The sequence below is a fragment of the Apostichopus japonicus genome, chromosome 14, assembly GCF_037975245.1.
Source record: "Apostichopus japonicus isolate 1M-3 chromosome 14, ASM3797524v1, whole genome shotgun sequence".
NCBI classification, from domain to species: Eukaryota; Metazoa; Echinodermata; class Holothuroidea; order Aspidochirotida; family Stichopodidae; genus Apostichopus; species Apostichopus japonicus.
Window position 1 is genome coordinate 17,927,849 of NC_092574.1, and position 20,038 is coordinate 17,947,886.

At 37.8% G+C, this 20,038-nt stretch overlaps 2 protein-coding genes across 3 annotated transcripts; one reads left to right on the forward strand and one right to left on the reverse strand.

Annotated features, from left to right (window-relative positions):
- Positions 1 to 385: 385 nt before the first annotated feature.
- On the reverse strand, positions 386 to 5,336 carry LOC139980218 (malignant T-cell-amplified sequence 1-like). Its single transcript, XM_071991721.1, has 6 exons — positions 4,916 to 5,336; positions 4,059 to 4,211; positions 2,372 to 2,466; positions 1,954 to 2,087; positions 1,386 to 1,453; positions 386 to 612 (listed from the first exon to the last, which is right to left on the reverse strand). The coding sequence occupies exons 1-6, from the start codon at positions 4,924 to 4,926 to the stop codon at positions 531 to 533; spliced, it is 543 nt and encodes a 180-aa protein (XP_071847822.1). The 5' UTR covers positions 4,927 to 5,336; the 3' UTR covers positions 386 to 530.
- Positions 5,337 to 5,371: 35 nt separating this feature from the next.
- On the forward strand, positions 5,372 to 19,907 carry LOC139980215 (CWF19-like protein 2). 2 transcript variants are annotated; one of them, XM_071991716.1, is made up of 13 exons: positions 5,372 to 5,506; positions 6,404 to 6,508; positions 8,783 to 8,893; positions 9,429 to 9,560; positions 10,061 to 10,186; positions 11,015 to 11,224; positions 11,782 to 12,564; positions 13,280 to 13,522; positions 13,655 to 13,795; positions 14,990 to 15,196; positions 16,339 to 16,455; positions 16,902 to 17,057; positions 18,088 to 19,907. In XM_071991716.1, exons 1-13 carry the CDS (start codon positions 5,411 to 5,413, stop codon positions 18,421 to 18,423), a joined length of 2,763 nt encoding a protein of 920 aa, XP_071847817.1. In that variant the 5' UTR covers positions 5,372 to 5,410; the 3' UTR covers positions 18,424 to 19,907. The 2 variants fall into 2 exon arrangements, with proteins under 2 accessions (XP_071847817.1, XP_071847818.1); XM_071991717.1 differs by lacking the exon at positions 5,372 to 5,506 and adding an exon at positions 5,797 to 5,972.
- The last annotated feature ends 131 nt before the right edge of the window (positions 19,908 to 20,038 follow it).

Genomic DNA, 20,038 nt, shown 5'->3' on the forward strand with positions numbered 1-20,038 from the left:
CGGGTAATTGTTTCTTGCAATCAATAACTATGATGTCACTCTCATTAATATGCATGTTTGCAGTCTGGAAATCACCCCGCAGATTTTTATCCTCACACATTCTCCTATCGTTTTCACTAAAATTATTCACACGTATTGTAAAATCAGTAGCTGTTTTGTCATGTGACTCTTTAATTGAACTCAATATGCAGGTTGAAACCTTATCTGAGGTTTCTTAATCATGGTCAAAATTGCCAAAGAAACTTCCTACATATTTACGTAAAGGAAGAAAATAAAGAGGAGGTAACATTGTGACATTTACAGAGTTGAAAAAGGGGGGCATATATAGATGAACTAAAATGCAACGAGAATGCTTTTCAGTGTTTTCAAGCAATGTGTTTTCAAGCAAGACTGCTGACTTCTATGTTTGCTTGAAGTACAGTACGGAGCACTTGAGAAAGTCTGGAAAGAGATTACTTCGAGACTCGGTGCTCTCTTGTCGCCACAAGTGATGGTCCTTGCCAAATGCACGTTCCAGCGTCCTCGGTGCATTATTTGATGTCTGCCAGATGCCATAAGCCGTCGTTGAGGTAATGGAGTAAATCGATACCGATGTCTTTGTTCACTTTTAGTCTGAAATATAAATGAGAATAGATCGTACAAGGTTTGCATAGGATTGAATTCACAAGGTGATAAACAACACTGGAGGACCCCTTGCCCATCCATTTCATTTCATGGTTTTGGTTGGCAGATGTGGTGTCATATTATTATACGATCACCACTGACAATCCATTTACCCCTTGCAATAACAGATTCATCGTTTGATTCATGTAACTGACGACATATATGTCGCATTATGAAGGTTTGGTGTGATGATGACAGAGAGGGGGAGGGGATAGGGGGAGGGGGGAGAAACCTAAAGACATGAAAGGCAACACCAGCTGCAAAGGTGACTGTCCATTTTTGTACGAAAAAAAAAGATCTCATACAAACCTTGAAAGGTCAAAGATGTTACAGGACATGGGTCACTTAGGGGGCTCAGGGAAATATGGGGAAATGAATTATGTATTTTCATTTCAAAAGGTGACATAATTTTCCCTAAGGCCCCTACTTAGCTAGAAGAGACCCTGAGCAAGAATCCTATCAACTTGTTTACTTCAGGCTGAATACTTCTTAGGCATTAATGAGAAATACACCAGAAATGTTCACTTTTTATGTGGAACTAGTAGAAAGTTTCATCTTCAAAGTTGAAAAAACATTTTCAACTTACACCTGATATTAATAATTTATAATATGCCAAGACCAAGCAAGCCAGTTAACAATTAAAATGTCACATATATATGTCTCTAAGCAGCAGAAATTTATACAATAAATGAAACGCAAATAATAGATGATGATGATCTCACATTTCTTCTGATGACATCTTCATTACTCCGATTGCCAACGCGTGCTCCTTCCCCTCTGCCATGACAGCCTGGTGTGGATGATGGTTAAGGCGGGAACAATCAAACAGGAAGATCAGCAGATTAGAAGAACATTGCAAGCAGACAATTTCATTATAGTAACTACAGGAAATAAGCTTTCATTAGCAGACTTAGAGGGCAGAGAAAGGAATTAAACAGGTATCATAAACACAATCCTCATTCCTAAAACTGTACTTTGATGTCCAAAAATGACCCCAGACATTTGACAAATACTATCAAATCAAATCAATGGCCTTAATGTCGGCTCTAACAATGAATGAGAGTCTCTCATGCTGCGACTGACCAAATTTGCTACGAGGAAGTTTAGTTTGAAGCGACTCTGGGTTGTGTTTTTCTGATGAAATGCCTCTCATGGTAGAGGTAGACCAAACTGTTATCTTGTTGCAATTATATCAAAATGGACGGGGGGGGAGGTGTCAAGTTAACAAATCTTAAAACCCAATCTTTTGGATAACTTTATGTGCTGGTTGTCAATACTCTATAAGGATACGACCACGTCTTCTTTTTCTGCGTGACTTAACGTAGCCCCCGGTGAAGTGAGACCTCTGCACATGATGTTGGCACCACTCAAGATGAAACGAATAGCTCCCTTGTCAACTCTTTGCTCTGGAAGCAAAATTGGATCTATGAAGGAAAGAAGTATTAAGTTTACAACAATGCTTTTATAACCGAATGCAACAGGGTCCAGTTTGCAAATTGCCATAGCAACTATAATCCAAATATTTAGTAAAATTGATAAGAGACGGCTGAGCTGACCTTCCCTGTAGAATCAGCCCTGATGGTCTCTACATTTATGCTCCAAATATTATAATCTTCCTTTGACATTAATAGATCATAATTTCATTTCACCGTGAGTCTAGGGTCATGAAAGGCCTTATTACAATCATAAAAGTACTATGTATAGTTACACTTATGTAGTAGTCTGAGAGATGGGTAGAAGTCGTCCCGTTGTCTGAAAAATATAGGATCTCCATTCACAGCCAAGATTTCTATCCTCTCATGGCTGGAAAAAGAAAGAAAGAAAATGGAAAACAGTTTGACTCAAAATCAAGGGACTGTTAGAATAGTTTGTTTTTGTCATTATTAAAGCAAACAAAACTGTTACTTATGAAACAGTTTCAACATTATTAGTATATTAAACAGTATAACTATACGCCTTTTCTAAAGTTGATGCTAAGTCTGTAGTAATGTTCAACAGTTTCCAGAAATTTTTCTTGTCAAGTCGTTCTGTACTTGCTAGTGGTTCACTGTTCTTTACAATACTTTCTGTATGAGATGTTCACTGACATATGAACAAAATTTCTGCTTTTAATACTTAATTCTGGATTTTTCCCAAATTTGGTATCTTGACCCAGGTTAACATAAACTGTATGTTTTCACACACCGTTAATAGGGCAAAGTCTTAATGGTAGCTCCGGGAGCCCGACACGACCAAATTTTCTGTTCTGACTTGTAACCAACCCAGCTGTAGAGGTTGATGACTACTTGTTTACATTAAATTCAGATGACATTGTATCTAAACAACCCCTGGCAATATAGGTAAAATAATAAATTGCTATCTACACCAAGGCGGAGTGTATAGCCTAGTGGTTAACGCCGGCGTCTCCCAGTCATGAGATCCACGGTTTGATTCCCGCCGACAGCAATGTGTGTCGTCTGGCAAGGGTGTTGTTCAATAACAACTTCCCGACATGGACGTTAAATGGATGTGTGCCGAGAGATTGGCTTCGGTCAGCTTGCGAGTCTATAAGCCTCCATGGCTTCTTTCGCGAGTTCCTGCTTGCGGGAAGATCACATATACATACATACATACAAAGCTGTTGTTCCGTTCACCAAACCTATACATCTCTCCTACTGTGTATATCCGACCGTGACATTATACTGATCATTGTTGTTTTGCTACATTTTATATCGGACAACCAAAATTCGCTATTTTGACAACCAAATGTTAAGGCCTGGTTGTCTGAGGGACAACAAAACCCCCCCCAAAATCCTTAAAAAGTTGCCCTGAGTTTATAACCATTTAGCACTATGTTTAACTATTAAGCATACTGTAATGCATGGTGTCTATACCATTGAGCAGCTTGAGGATTCAGTATTGTAACTACTGTTAAGATCTTAATGAACAAAGGACAAAGACCTGGAACCCAAGACCAAGGGTTCAATACTCCACTTCACTAAGGTATGCAAAGCCTATATTCAGGCTGAATGGTACAAAACCAAACATACTCCAGACCCAAGGATCTGAAACTGTGAATTGAGACGGAAGGGGTCCTATTTGCGAGTTTGAGACTGATGGATCCAGAACAGAAGACATAAGGATATGTAACTGGTCAGTCACCTACCACCAAACTTTCACACTACCGGTAGCTTCCATTTGCTATCCTCACTGAAGCATTTTCCCCTCACTGGAAACTTAAAACTTTTCTTTTCCCATTTGACTCTCCTTCTGTTGATGTAACAATTTTTCGTAAACTATAACATTTGCAATGCAGCTGCAGTAGTCCTTGCACTTTGGTAAGAAATCCACTGCAGGGCAAAATTTATAAGGACTTTTCCTGGTTGATTTTAGATTTTAGCATAAAAATTGCTCACCATTTCACCATCTTGTAGTTTCCCTTTTTCGGCAGGATGACATCGGCGTATTCTTCCAGAGGAGGGTACTTCTTCAGGAGATCTGACCGAATGTTCCTAATAACTGAAGACTTCACCTGAGTAACTCCAGACACACTTTCATTCTCTGTAAATCTTTAAAAACACAGAATATTTATCAAGTTGGTTTTTTTTCAATCCTCTTGGAAAACTTTGAATTATTTCAGTAACTTTTATCATTCTCATATTTCATTTGCTCTGAAGTAAGGATTGGTATACATTAAATGCTACTAATTTGTTGATATTTACATCATAAACGTGATCTATTGATTTAAAAGAAGGCAAGAAATTAAATGCCTGTCTATAAATTTCTGTAATTCTCACTTAGGCCTATATCTAGCTTTCAATAATTTGCAACATGCACATTTTTTATGTAATTTGAGATAACATTGATGTTTTGCAGTTTTGCTGGTAACCTATTGTGGACAAATCAGTTACATAAGCTATGCTATGCTTTATTGTCATATGAATATCGCAAGGAAACTACAAGGTCTAAATGCAAATGCTTAACACAGTTGAGCTGATACAAATAAATGCACATGCAAAATGTAGTTGGATAGGCCCCTGGAAATAGGGATGATTTGGACCTAGCTTAGCAGCTGCTGCACAAGTAGCATCCTCATTTGCCTTCACTTTTGAGACAAACTAGCATGCATAAATTTGGGTTGAAGTTCCACTGCTATGGTCAAATCATGAAAACTCCAGAAATGTGTCATAAGTTTGTATCGCACCACTGGCACTTGGCTAGGTGAACTTAGGGCTAGGCTACTAAAAGGTACTCAGTCTCATTAGATACTTACTTCTTAAACATTGTTGATCAAGGATATTTGTCACCAGGCTAGAAATGGACAAAACTTCAGAAGTGGCTGTGCAGCTAGGCCAAGGTACGGTCTAAGTCAATTTTGGGTCAGTATGAAGACTAACTTGATTTCCACAGCAAATGGATCGTGAAAGTTGCATGTGGCTTCAAATTCAAGTAGCCTAACGTAGTACAAGTAGGCCTACTATTGAGGAATAAGATTTATGAGTTGGAATTGGGGGCCGACTTTGGTTTTCCTTGCTTTCAACTGTCACTTCCGATAGGACAAATATACCAACAAGGAGCTGGTAACGTTTTTCATGTAAAGATCGTTCACGAATAGGACATCACTATCCCAATGATGAAAAACAACAGGCTGACACAGATGTTAAACTCCGTCTAATTACTCACAATTCATATTGTTTGACAGGCTTTAAGGGTGCATGCATGTGTTATACTTCGTTCTCTCATAATCATACACTGTTACTTATCGACGATGGACGACAGTACCCCAATTGCGTTCGTTAGTCACAGGAAAATTGAGGAAAAGAGAGAGAATAAGAAGAGAGCACAACAATATGTACTTGACAAGGTTAATTGCCTCTTTAATATGATCGCCTATGCTATAATTAACGTTGGTATCCAATATATCTGTTTCAGTTATTGTGTCGGTTTATGACGATAGACCAAATGAATATGTACATAAGCCGAATGCACGATTTCTTCAGCAAAATTGTTATGATTAGTTATTAGTAATTTAGTACGTTATCATTTGATCATGAACTCTTTGCACAAACTGTGCAACGATATGGACTATTGCAGGCACTCAGGCTTCTGTTATCCTGACCATGTTGCCTAACTTTCTGCAGAGTCAGATACAATCAATACAGTTTCAGCAACACGAGCCCTGTCTAATACCACTGTCCAGTATGCAGAATTTCTGACACAAATTAGGCCTAACATTAAGCTTAATCTGAAAATAAATCAAATCATTTTCCAAAATGAGAGATTAGTGAAGACAAGAGCACACGTTTTGATGGAAAAGCTTTGTGTGAATTGTAAGTGTTATTTTTCTATGAATATAATTCTGAAATCAACTAAAGTAAGATGTTCAGGCAATGTTAAAATGATTAATTCATCTCTGGTGCTAGCTTTTATTGATATCTAGACTAGAACCACCCAAAAAACCTCTTGTATTCTTACATTACAGTTAAACTCAAGTACTGACTAAGTATGAATTTCATACCATTGGAATTCTAGTTCATATTGTGGCATGGTATGTGATCAAGTATCAAAGCGGGTGTTCTCTTATACCATATATGATCTATTCCACTGAAATAGTCCTATCACCCTACTCTTTTCTCCCTTTTTCATCGTAGTAGGCCACTTGGAAGTCTCAATTGTATGAGGAATAATCTATAAGTTACTCTTCAGCAGTATTATCATATAACAAAAAGTTTTGGGTTTTTGCTTAATTTGTGACCTGTAGGCAAAGCAGAAGTTTGAAAGAGAAGAAAGAAAACAGCAGTTGAGAAAAGAGAGAGGTGATGACAAATGGATGTTACCAGCAGTCAGTGATGCCCTAGATGACCAGGTAAACCTTGCTCAAAACGAGGAGGCTTAATCTTGTTATTGAAAGAACCAAATCGTTACATATATAAATATTTTCTTTAAATTAACTGAAAGTGTTTTGGTAATCATTTAGTCCTCCCCTTTGAATATATGCACAAATATGATACTGCAGAGATTCTGCCCCACTGCTATGAACTGCCCTATAAATAGCACTATAGGTGTCACAACTAGCAATCCATTGTTGATTCCTGGAATAGATGTATACAGGAGATACATAAGATAACATTATGACATAAGACTATGTGACTCAATTTTTATCCCCACATTTCACACGAAAATGCACTAAAAAAAGACACCAATTTGTGACATGAAATGACCACCAAATTGGACCTATACTACTGCTTTCAGGTTGTCAAAATACAGACCTCTCCTGATTGAAATCTATAGACATGACATGACTCTACCTAATATCAAATGATGAGACATGTGAACTTGCAGAGAGGAAAAATATGGACCACCAAATGTGTGATGATGTTTGTAACGGGCGGTGTCTAAATATGTTACGAACATCATATGCCTCAGAATATCCCTGAGAAAAAGATCATTTCCATTTAAACAGGTATGACTGTATAGCATTCACTCCCAACTACTAAACAGGGGGACAAATATTATTGGGGACCGTGCATATTTTGCGTAGCAGTAACTCACTCAATGATGTTCGTAACGGTGTCTAGTCTGTTACGAACATCATCGCTTGTTGCAATGCTATTTAAATTCCTCCACACAGATACAGAAGGGGTGTATATATTTTTAATATGTACCACCTATTGTGGTCTCCTGAATAACATTGCAAAATTGATACATGAAAGCCATGCATGTTACATACGAGTGACTTTGGTTGTGGTGTCTAATGACAAACCATGCATTGTGTCTTGTTACGAACATCATCCATTTTGGAATACTGTTGAGAAATTCATCTCAACTCATTCATTTGGAGGCACCCATTGCTTCCCTCAATATTCTCTATTGGTTCATTCCAATTGCCACCATTTCAGTGCTGCAGAAACAATGTTCACGTTATGAGTATGATGTTCGTAACGGTGTCATCTTGTCAATGTGATCATAATGTACTATAGATGAATTTTGCAGGTGATTGCCCAAAGTTGATGGACTGTATTGAGATATTTGACTTTGGTATGACGTCGGAATCATTGCTAAATATAAACTAGATGTTAGGCCCAATCAAAATCCCACAAAACTGGCATTTGGGGGAGAGCAAACCATGCATGGTGTCTTGTTACGAACATCATCAATGCTGGAATACCGCTGGGAAAAATATCTCAACTCAATGATTTGGCGGCACCATATTGCTTCCCTCAGTAGGATGAGAGTAATGTGCTCAAAATGGGTTGGTATAATCCCATTGCTACCCCTTCCAGTGCTGCAGAAAAAATGTGCAAGTTATGTGGATGATGTTTGTAACGGTGTCAACTTGTCACGATGATTGTGATGTACTATAACTGAATCTTGCAGGTGACTTTCTAAAGTTGATGGGGATATTTAAAGTAAGTATGGCTTCAACATCAAATCCCGAAAACATGGTTATATTCGGACAGGAAACCACACAGTGCGAGCTCCATGAAAGACACCATGTTACAAACATCCATTCACTCAGAGCAAACCTGGACCATGAATTTCACTTGTAATTTTCTCAACTGTCTGAAGTCCAGTTATCTTCTGCTTTTCAATTTTATGTTCACAAGTTAGTAGAGTTACAAATAAACTTGGTAGTTGTAGTATTTGAGTTATTTCATTTTTTAGGTGTAATGTCACAATTCCTGTTGCAGTATCATATTTGTGCTTATATAGCATTTACTATTACTTTATCAAGATAAACCAAAAACTTTTCATCTGCTTGTTTTCCATAGTCACTGTTTGTATTATTTTTCTGCTGTTGCCAGAAATAATTTTAATATTGCTAAAATTGTACACATTCATAAGTGTCAAGTTCAAAGTAATTCATGCCATCAAAATGCAGATATTCACCTCTGAGTGAAGAACAAATCACTTAAAAATATTTTAAACAATTTACCAATTTTGCTATTAGCTGGTCCACCCAAGAGTAAAGCATGTATTTGCATCAGGAACCAGGAGCAAAAGTGAGGACTTTAAAGAAAAAGTATATTTATAATTAGAAATCACAAAATATTAACTTTTTCTTTTATGTGCAATTTGGGTAGACTCTTGACAGGCAAAATTGACACTGACTTTTAAACTGCACAATCTTATTTCACAGAAATCAAAGAAAAAGCGAAGAAAGAAAGAAAAGGACAGAAAAAAGCACAAGAAAAGCAAGAAAAGAAGAACAAAAGAAAAGGAAAAAGATTCAACTTCTGACAGCAGTGATGTTAGTAGCTTCAGATATATTTTATTGTTTCAATTTCTTTGTCATTGTGTTAAGCAAGATTCTATTAATGAGATGGAAGTATTTTATGCAATTTTTGTTGACATCTGTCATCATAAACAAAGTTTGTGTCTTTCTTTTCACCCTAAGGTATTAACTCAGGAAAACATTAAACACTTTAATTTGTTGAAAAGACAAAAGAGTTTGTTTGTGGTGTGTTTCAATTGATATCAAAAGAAAAATGTTAGCACATTCAAGATTGCCACTCATATACCCATTTTCCATCTTATCCATACCTATGATCCTATTCTCTTCAGCTATCCTCTTTGCAATTTGCCTTCCTTCCCCCCAACCCCCTCCTCACCCATCCTTTTTGTTCCTCATATCTTTCCATGTTTTTCGTTACCATCTCCGTCACACTCTACTTTCTCACTTCGTTCCTCCTCTTGTCCATATTCCTTCTTATCCGGATTCCCTCCGCTGTTGTCATAGTTGACTTGAAATTCAATCTTCATTTTCACATCAAATTTATCTAAAGAGTGCAGGAGAGGAACAATGGGTAGAAGCCGGTACCACGACTGGACCAACAGCTGCCTCTGATTCTGGTGCTAGACAAACTCCCCAAAAGGGACATGAGGAAACTCCACCTGCTCTTCAAGAACCTCAAAAGGTACCTTTTATTTTTGGCCTTAATATGAGATTTAAAATCTGACCGGATAAACATGGTTAGAAAAGGGGTGGGAGAGGGGGGGGGGGGGGAGTGCATGATTGGGGATGTTTATGTTCCATATGAGTAGTCAAAATTGAAAAGCACTACATGTTTTTTGTGTGTACCATACACTAATTAAGTTTGAAGAAGTTTCTATCAGGAAAATAAAGATATGGACACTTTCTCCAGCTCATTCCTGATTAATATCCAATGAGCAGTGAAAGTTGATGTCCACCTTTTAATAATGTGAAAACTTCTGCATTTTACTTTTAACCCGGAAAAAAAGGCAAAATATTCACTGGTCTTCTGTTTTTTTATTTCAAAGGTCTTATTTGTGATAAAGTCTATGTGGTCTTCACTCATGGTTTTCTTACAAATTTTGTGTCCAACTCTGGCCATATAACTTCCAATCTGTAAAAGCTTCTATAGATAAAAGAAGGTCATTTTTTCTTTTCTTTTAGAGGGACAGTTGGATGGAGAGTCCATTTCTGACAGCAACTTACTCCTCATCTGAAATCAGAAAGCAAAGAGAGGAGAAGAAAAAGGAAGAGATAGAAAAGGAAAGAAAACTCCACTCCTTGGATAATGTCAGTTTCCATCACCGATTTCATTGTTGTATTTAGGAATCTCTAAACTCGTGAAAATGCATGGATGTAGGTGAAATGTGATTCAAAGACATTAGTCTTGCCCCAGATATGCTAGAAAGACAAATACTGGTCACTTGTATTCAACTTTAAGGAGCAATCATACACCTCCACCCTCAATGCGTTAAAACTTGGGCAGTATTAGTGACCTTTAATAAACAACTGAAGATGTATTAATCCATACCAGTGTGTGAAGCAACTACACATTTGAGTAAGTGTATGTATTAGGTATATTACTGTATTTAAATTAATGTAAAGTATGCAGTCAATCCAACCAACTCTGGGTTTTAAGAAATGTGTGGACTTCTATAAATCGGCTACTGCACAGATATACACATGTAATGTAAACTATGCAATTAACCAACTCAGGTCTGAGAATTGTGTATATGTGCAAAAGTCATCTACAATTTGTTGTCCACAACTGAAAAGTGTGGAAATGTAAAATCAAATTATAAACTGTGCATTGAACTACTCAAGATGTATGAGAAAGTCGTGGACGAGTAAAGTGAGCTATGGTATGTTCAAGTACGGAGCTAACCAAATGTAGAAGCATGTGGGATGTCCGTTTGAACGCACGCCTTAAAATACAATGTATACCTATATTTATGCAAACAAGTTTACAATTTTCTTGTTTTTGAAATAAACTATGTATCTAAGATATTCAAGACTTATGAGAAGGTATGTACAAGTATATCTATGGTGTTTTACTGTGTGCACCTCTACACTGTTGCATTCACCTCACATAACAATTTTCTGTCACATACTTCATAGGGTGGCAGGTCAGACCGAGAACTGAATCCATTTTGGAAAGACGGGGGGACTGGACTTCCAGAAGAAGATCCAACATTAGATAAGCGTAAACCTCACGTGGGAGTGGGCGACAAAGGGGTAGGATGGCTCAGAAAGTCTTATGAGAGAGTCAAACAGCAGGCCGCAGAAGAAGGAAGACCATTTGAGGAAGTGGCAGCTGAAAGATGGGGCGTAAGTTCCAAAGGAGGTGTTTGATTTTTAAACGGACTTTAAAAAAAAAAAATTCTCATGTTTATGACTTTTTTAAGGGAATAAGTCATGGAGTATGGTATATTGCAAATAGCTGCACGTAATAATGAAACAGTTACAGGAGTGTCAAGATACTCAGTAGGTTCGCTAATAGAATGTTTTCTTTTCTTGCAAATACTTGCTGTTCAGATCTCAAAGTAAAACCTATACATACGTGTCCTAAGATCAAAGTATCCGCTGACCTATTCCCAAATTTGTTTACAGACCCTGAACAATTTAGTCTTAAACAAAATGCTTGTTTCTGGAGGATGTAGTACACAAAAGCAATCAAACACTCGCCTGAAAAATTGGGGTCAACATCAACATCATGTCCCCAGATTAACCGAAAGAAAATATGGTTACTATAGAAATATAGCTTGTTTTCTAGGATGAATTTTGTCCGAATAACCTTTTATACACTTATACATTATTTGTGTGCCCAGAATGTACCTTAGGTTCATGTATCGCTTTTTGCTTTCTTCCTATATTTAATTTTGAAGTCTTTGGAGAAGATCCATGCTATGTTGGAGGAGGCAGAAGGTGGACGTCACAGACCCTCGAGGATGTTCAAGAGGGGAGGGCAAGAAGATGGAAGAGGTTGGAGGAGGGATGATTATGGCAGAGACGGGTACACAAGAAAGAGCAGTGGGGAGGAAAGAGGGGAATCTAGAGATAGATCCAGAAGGGAGGGTGACTCTGGTAGAAGTGATGGGTCAAAGAGGGAGGCACATAGAGATGGAACAAGAGGAAGGTTTCTAAAACCAGGAGATGGAGACAAAAATGAGAATGATGAGGAGCGGGGAAGGAGAAAAGATGAGGAGGAGGGTACTAGGAGGTCAAGTGGAAGCTTAGGATCAAGTCGGGGACAATTTAGAAAACCGAAAGACGATGAGAGTGCTCCATCTGCAAGACGGATGGAATCAAAGAAATTTCCTTCGGGGTTAGGATCTTTGAGAGGACAGTTTAAGAAGCCAGGAGAGGATGATGGAAGAAGAACATCAGCTGGGGGTAGCAAAAGTCGAGCAAGTGGGGAAAGTTGGAGGAAAGCTGGATATGAAAAACAGAAGACTGATAGTCCATCTAGGTCAGAGGAGACGGAAAAGAGAAAAGAATCAGATCAGAATGTTGCTGTCAAGAATAGAATCTCAGAGAACTCCACATCCTCCTCCTCCTCATCATCATCGGGGGAGGAGGAGGAGGAGGCACCACCAAGAATTCTCAGCAAGGATGAGATGAATCAACTCGGTGCCAAGATAGTACGAGCTGAAATAATGGGCAACCAGGTGAGATTCCTTGAAATTTGATCGAATGTTATTCTGGTTTGAATATGAAAAGATAGGTGAGATTCGTTGAAGTTTATTAAATATTAAAAGTTCTGTTTTCTAAATGAATATCATCTAAGAGAAGATTTATTGTCAATGAGAATTTTTGTCCGAGACTGACGTTTAATTTTTGGACTCCTCATAGCTTATAATTGCAGATTTAGAGCAAGTTTTGGAGACGGGTCTCAGTTTTGACCGAAATAATTATGAAGACATTTGATTGACCATTCATCATAAATCTGTATTTCTCTGTGAAGTTATTTCAGTTTATTATTTTGCCAGTTTTAAGTCACCTCAGCTTCCATCGGGAAAACTCAACATGTAGCAATTTCCAGATTTTCGGTCAGCAGTGTGCGGTGGTTCGTGACTTAAACTTGTGACCGTAATGAGGGCAAGTGGTTAACAGAAAACATCATTGTGTGTACTCATCAGGTACTTCAGCTAGCCAGAGTCAGTCGTAAGACCATGGGTTGCCAAGACTACTGTACTGTAAACTACTGTACGTCAGGTCATGTTGGTCAGGTTCATTCGGGTTGTCACCCTAATTCAGGTCATCACGTTAATTAGGGTCAGTGTGCAGCCATCTTTACTCTTTATTATGGTTAAAAAATATGATTACAACATATTTTTGAAACTTTATTTTTCATTTTCTTTACAATTTTTAATCATCTTTTAGAAATTGGTGGATGACCTCAAGAAACAGTTAGAGGCAGCGAGACAAGTCGCCGCTGCCGGACCAAAGGCAGGTGAAAGGAGAAGTGCTATCTCTAAAGATACCCAGCAGGGTAAGGAGAGACAGAGCAAGGAAGAGGAGACGGTGATCTTGAGCCGGACGAATCGGATGGGCCAGAGCTATCCTCTACCGGAGGAAGCGGGCTACGTGGAGAAAGGAGGCAAGAAGAGAAGAAAGAACAAAGGGGTAAGACAAAGGTCAAGGGTGACTTTATTGAGAATAACTCAGCCAGATGGGAAACGGTGTCTGCACCATTTTCTCGTAAATGAAAGTCGGAATCTTCGTTCGTTTGAAATTTGAATTTCCGTCCGTCGACAGGTGGAGACGCATGGCAAGGACGGAGAGAGGGAACGTTACTTTGGCAATGACGATAATGTGGACCTCAAGACCATGGTCCAGCAGGAGAAGATGGGCCTAGCAGAGGACCAGAATCGTATGTTCGCTAAGGCCCAAGCTAGGGTGAGTTAAAAATGATCTTGGTAGGATGACTTTTGTCAGAGGTTTAGTCTTGACATGTCATAGTCCAAGGAGAAAGAAGACTCGATTGAACAGTAACGATGCTATTTCTGTTCCAGTGTTTTAAGATATTCAGCTTTAAGATGCTTAAGATGCTTCCTGTATGGAATGCTCCTTTAAGGCCCAAACTAGTGATGATGTCAGTTTCTCAGTGTAGGATCAGATGTTGTTGTTGATTCATTGTTCTATGAAGTCTAACAACTGAACCCAAATATATTATGATAGTAGTGTTTCTTAATGTCGTACAAAATATGAAAAGTTAAATTTGTGCCTCAAGTCATCCGTTAAAGGTAGTCTGTATAGGCCCCAAATTATAGCATGCTATAATTGCTAGAAGTTTTCAAAAAGTACTTTCTAGTTGGTCTTTACTCTCCAAATTGTTCTTAGACAATTTTAAGGAACACACAAGATTACTGAATGTCTAAGTGAGGAAAATTTCCCACGAAGGTTGTAATATAAACAGTTTAAGAATGTTGACCAAAGGTGACCATATTTGAATATGTAGCATATTTGGGGCCAATACAGCATACATTAAAGGAAATAACATAACCCTGGTGTGCGAAGGAAAATCAAGCCAAATATATTGAAATATTGAGATGTTTGGTAGAGTTGTTCAAACTAATAATATGTATAGAAGAGTCCGGGGGGCCAGATGTTCCAATCACTGGCAGGATCATCTTCACAGGCAAAATAAAAACGAAACTTGAAAAACAGGTCAATTTGACAGCTCTAGGACATATATTTACGATCGGTCTTTTCATTTATAGTCTGCCTCTATATAAAATACTGCTGAAGATTGAAAGGTCAGGCAATCTAACTGTTGGTCATTTTAACTATTCAGGCTCTTTTCAGTGGATTTAAAGGTTTTTGGTTATCTTTCTCCGAAATTAATATTACCATTCAGGGAACATTAGAAAGAAAAACCGACTTGTAAATGTAATAAAGATAATGAACCTCTATAAGTACACTAGTACAGTCTTGTATCTAATATTTATTTCTTATACTACAGATCCCATTTATGAAGTTTAAATATTGTTAAAACCAGTATGTAACAAGTGCCGCCAGAGAATTAGTTATTGTACCCACAATTCTGGTTTTGTCTTTAATATTTAGAAATTCCCTTTCCTCAATTTTCAGGCCTTGAAATCGTTAAATGAAGAGTACACGCTCGACGACATGTTCGTCTCCACCGCCAACACACAATCAGATAGAGATGAAATGCAGAGACAGAGAGAAAACGCTATCAAAGAACACAGGAAAATGGAGGCTGCCCTCTCTCGATGTCCCTTCTGCATCGACAGTCCAGAGATGCAGAAACATCTAATTATTGCCTTAGGGATAAAGGTACCCTCTAGTTGTGACTTTTATCATAAATATCAGAAACATGAACCTGTTGTTGCTTTTTTATTGTTTTGCCAAATACAAAACATGATATGCTATAGTTTTTGGTATAATCTTTAAAAATTACATCGGTATGACAGTTGTGTTATGTTTCTCTTGCAGCATAGAATACTCTTGATGTCAGGTAAAGTGTCGTACTGCACAGTTCTACTGACCAGTTGGAAATAAGAAATTTTAAGAGGTTCTTGTAACCTTGTCGTGAACACTCTTTAATTTAATTTAATAGTGCAACTGTATACTAGTGAGTTTAATGTCACAATTATTCCCTGATAGAAAATATGTTGTTCTGCAAGAAGAAATTGCAGTTACCTCGAACAAGAGTTTACATGTTTTTGTAACCTTGTTCATATAATATTACAACTACTTGCCCCCTTACTTCCTCCCTGCCAATGTGCACGAATAACGGTTGTTGAATCGACACAATTATATCAGGTTATGTTATATCACATTGGTAAGAATTCATGAAGTTAACTTCCTTTTTTTTCAAAATTATAATTTATGATTTGGTATTTGAGGTGATTATAGCTCTCATAATTCATATGTTAGTTTTTATCTCAAAACCAAGCAAGAAGCAGTGAAATTAATTCCTTTGAAATTTGACAACTTCCCAAAATGCATCGTCTGTTTGTTTGCTTGAGGTACGGCCACTCATCGTCTGATGTAAGCCATTGACCTAACCTACAGAAGTACAAATTTTACCATCTCATTTTGACAAAAATATTCTTCATGTGTTTATTCTGTGGTTGTTATTATTATACCTTTTTTTTCGGTACATGCAACGATGTTGAATATCATTACACACATTTTCCTGATTGACAACTTGTTTTCCTTTAGTTTCTGTTGCACACAAATAGCAACATTAAGGTAATAAAAAGCATAACACTAATCCTTACCTTGAGTAAGTTTGTGAGCTTCTCTTTGTATGAATATCACAATGGCTTTTGATGGCTGCCTAGGAATATAAAGACAAAACAAGCGTCGGATTGATTTCGTTGTCACCAACCAGTGATGCAAGAAACAAGCCAAAACTTGGTAGATTTAACTGATCAGGTATTGACTTGTAACTGTTTCTTATCTTGATGTAGGTTTATCTGTGTCTACCAAGAACCAAATCCCTGACTGCAGGCCACTGTTTAATTGTCCCCATGCAACATAGCTCAGCTTGCACTGCTGTGGACGAGGACGTGTGGAATGAAATACAGGTTAGATCATGAATATTCATCAGTTGCTATAATCGTTCTCTATCTCGGTACCCTTCAGCCTATGAAGAAGATCCTGCTAGGATTGAAAACGTCAGGCCCACTTTTACACATTCTCTTACACAGGCTCTAAGTGGATAAGCAGTTTGCTTACAGCTTTTGTTTAGTTTTGATTTTGATTTTATCTTGGTACTTTGTCTGAGCAGTCTGAAAGCTGAAATTTTCAGACCCAACCCCAGTCATGGTGTGACAGGTTGATTATTGAGTAACAATTCTTGCTTTCATTTACCATAAGGAAGATCTTAAGACTAGAATTCAGAGAACCCCAGTCTTTTAATTTTTTCTTCTCCTCATAATCTAAGGCGACCTTTGACATCTATATTTGTTTGATTTCAGCTAACACATTGACTGGTTTTATGATTTCTTGTTTCATTTTGAATCTTTGATAGATTTTTCGTAAAGGTCTGACAAAGATGTTTGAGGACCAGGGTAAAGATGCTGTGTTCATCGAGTACAGCTCCAGTGGCAAGACACAGAGACATATGTGTCTGGAATGTATCCCCGTACCTAACGAGTTAGGTGAAATGGGTCCAATTTTCTTCAAGGTTAGCAAGCGATCTCCCTTCGGCATCTACTCAGTTGTTTTATTGACGTACTTTAATATCGTTAATTATCATCCAAACTATTTGATAAAAAAATCATGGGAAAAAAATTGGACTTTATATATCACCTTTATTTTATAGAAAGCCTGCAATGAGATTAAGGAAACTGGTTGTGTTTTATACTCTTACTTCAAATTTCACTCAGATTGTCAGTGTTATGTTTGTGTGCTCAGGTGCTTAGAATATGGTTGTCTGGTGTCGTTATAAACATTATATATGTCCCTGATTATGTGGTCCTTGGTGCTGAATTAAACATTACAACTTTAAAGTAAGGTAATAGATGTCAATTTCCGGGAGTGTCCCCAGATTTTGTATACAGTTCCCAGGGGAAAAGTGTCCCTGGAAATGTCCATGTATTTTATGTACTGTCTCAGGAATATCCCTTTCTTTGAGAAAAGGCCTTTCATTTCTACCACATTTGCCTCTTGTTTGTCGATTCAGCTTGAACGTAAGCTGTTTTTGTTCATGTTAATAACAGGACAAGCGTAAAGTTCATTCATGTCTCAAAGATTAAGGCAAAGCAGATCTTTAAGTTGTTTTGTAGCCTATTATTCAGATGAAAAACATCATCTTGTCCTTAATGATGAAAAATAAGATATTTCTATATTGGATGAAATATTTAGAAAATGTACAACTGGACAGCCCAGTTTTCGAGCACAGGACAGTCCAGTTTTTGAGCACAGGACAGCCCAGTTTACGAGCACAGGACATGTTATTATAAAAGTTACCTGTTTGAAGTCCTGTTTAAACCAATTAACTCTCCTTTTTTTGGAAGTTTGTTGATAATTCCCACATCCCGTCTTTTCAGTTTGGAATTGGGTTCATGCAGATTTTTTAAGAGCCTTTTCATTTCATTGAACAGGATGGGTCTTTTCTATAGTAAAGTTGGTTATCTTTGGTTAAAATTTTAACGTGTATTACAAAGCAAACACATTTAAGTTTATTTCCTTTTACCCATTTTACCTTTGAACAGAAAGCCATCCAAGAGTCAGAGACAGAATGGTCACAGAACAAAAAATTGATAGACACCAGGAAGAAAGATATCCGACATTCTGTCCCAAAGGGCTTCCCTTACTTCAGTGTGGACTTTGGCCTGGATGGTGGATTTGCCCATGTGATTGAAGATAACCAGCTGTTTCCGCATTATTTCGGTAAAGAGGTCTTAGGAGGAATGATGGACCTGGAGCCGAGATTGTGGCGGAATCCACCAAAGGAGAACTTTGATTCTCAGAGGCAAAAGGTCATCGAATTTGGCTCCTGGTGGAAACCCTTCGATTGGACTCAGAAAATTGACAGAGAGAAAACATGAGATGATATATAGTTTTGTGAACGTTGAAAGACATTTACATATAACAGCGGGGATGATTTGTGATGTCAGTGTCAGTCAATAAGATGGTGATTTATTGATTGATATGTCTCATATAATGCAGAAATGAGAAAGTCATATTTTGTGTGACAATTTCAGTTGTACAATACTTGTATGCATAATGCAACCATCCTGCAAGATTGATGATAATGCATTATATCTGTATGATGGCAAGAATGGATGGCGTGTGGGGGGAGGGGCAGAAGGGGGGCTACTTCCCCCTACTTTTCACAGTGGCTAGAACCATAGCAGCATTTCTCTGCATCCCCCTCCCTCATTTTGAAGTAGGGATGCAATCCATGTCATTGCTGGATCATGTAGACTGCCAAAGAGACTGCCTGGCAATCAATGTTTTGTTTCACGTACCTCGTGATCCTTCAGCTATTCAGCTTCATCTCGTAATTTTGAAAGTAACATTTTATGTGGAAATTTTGTCATAAAAAGTCACCATTTATATAAAAAGCCAAAATGACATTTCCATGTGAGGCATGTTGTGACTAGGGCTAAAAATATTTACATAAACTTTTTGTCTCAGAATATCTTACTGGCCCTTGAACAGATATGTTACTAATTAGTTTGTAGGGCTACTGGAAGGTGCAAGTGCGTTGTTTAGGGGGGAGGGGGGTGGGGGTGGGATCTAAATCATATGACAATGTTCAAACTTTGATACTAGGTCATTTGAGAGCATTGCTTTTGGCTCAATCAGACACCCCCAACCCATCACCACCTCCCAACATTTCTTTAGTTATTTCATTACCCTTGTAAAACGATCAACACTCAATGTATTAGTAGTGTTATTCTGCAGAATACTGGTGGTGATCTTAAAGGTATGCTGTATTGGCCCCAAATATGCTAGATTTTCAAATATGGTCAACTGTGGTCAAACTTCTTAAATACTTTTAAACTGCCCTTTTCCTCACCGGGACATTCAAACACCTTGTGTATTCTTTCAGAATATCTGAGAACAATTGGAGAGTATCGACCTCCAGGGTAGTACTTTCTGAAAAATTCTAGCAATTCTAGCATATGCTATAATTTGGGGCCAATAGAGGTTACCTTTAAGATTTCAGAAGGCTTTAAACTTGGTAGTTGTGAGTGACTATGATGAATAAGTTGAAAATATAATCGATTCATTCCACTGAAGATAATTCTTGACAATTCTTGTCGTGTAATCGAAGGTATCTTTATTTTCTCATGTTTTTCTCAGGCTTGCAATTTGAACTTTAATACATTTAACATGATAAGGCAAATATATTTAACCTTTTAATTATAACTTCACAGTTTCAATTTTGGTGCCACAACAACTATGTGGAGACAAAGGAAATCAGGAACCGTCCATGGAAAATTAATTTTAATCAGTGACAACCCCCTTGTATCTCCCTTGTTCATTTCCTCTAGAACTTACATTAATAAATGTGCAAAATATGGCTTGCTATATTCAAACACATTTTCTAGTATCTTCCACCCCCTCTCCCTTGCCCCTCTCCCTTGTCCACCTCTCCCTTGTCCCCCTCTCCCCTCTCCCCCTCTCCCTCTCCCTTCCCCCTTTTCCCTTGTC

Excerpts from the sequence above, each read along its gene's own strand:
- LOC139980218 (XM_071991721.1), bottom strand. Across the intron at positions 2,467-4,058 it reads AACTACAAGATGGTGAAATG|CCATGAGAGGATAGAAATCT; the intron begins GTGAGCAATTTT and ends TTCTTTTTCCAG. Across the intron at positions 1,454-1,953 it reads CAGAAAAAGAAGACGTGGTC|GCTGTCATGGCAGAGGGGAA; the intron begins GTATCCTTATAG and ends CATCCACACCAG.
- LOC139980215 (XM_071991716.1), top strand. The coding sequence starts at position 5,411 with ATGGACGACAGTACCCCAATTGCGTTCGTTAGTCACAGGAAAATTGAG. Across the intron at positions 6,509-8,782 it reads GTGATGCCCTAGATGACCAG|AAATCAAAGAAAAAGCGAAG; the intron begins GTAAACCTTGCT and ends CTTATTTCACAG. Across the intron at positions 8,894-9,428 it reads CAACTTCTGACAGCAGTGAT|AGTGCAGGAGAGGAACAATG; the intron begins GTTAGTAGCTTC and ends ATTTATCTAAAG.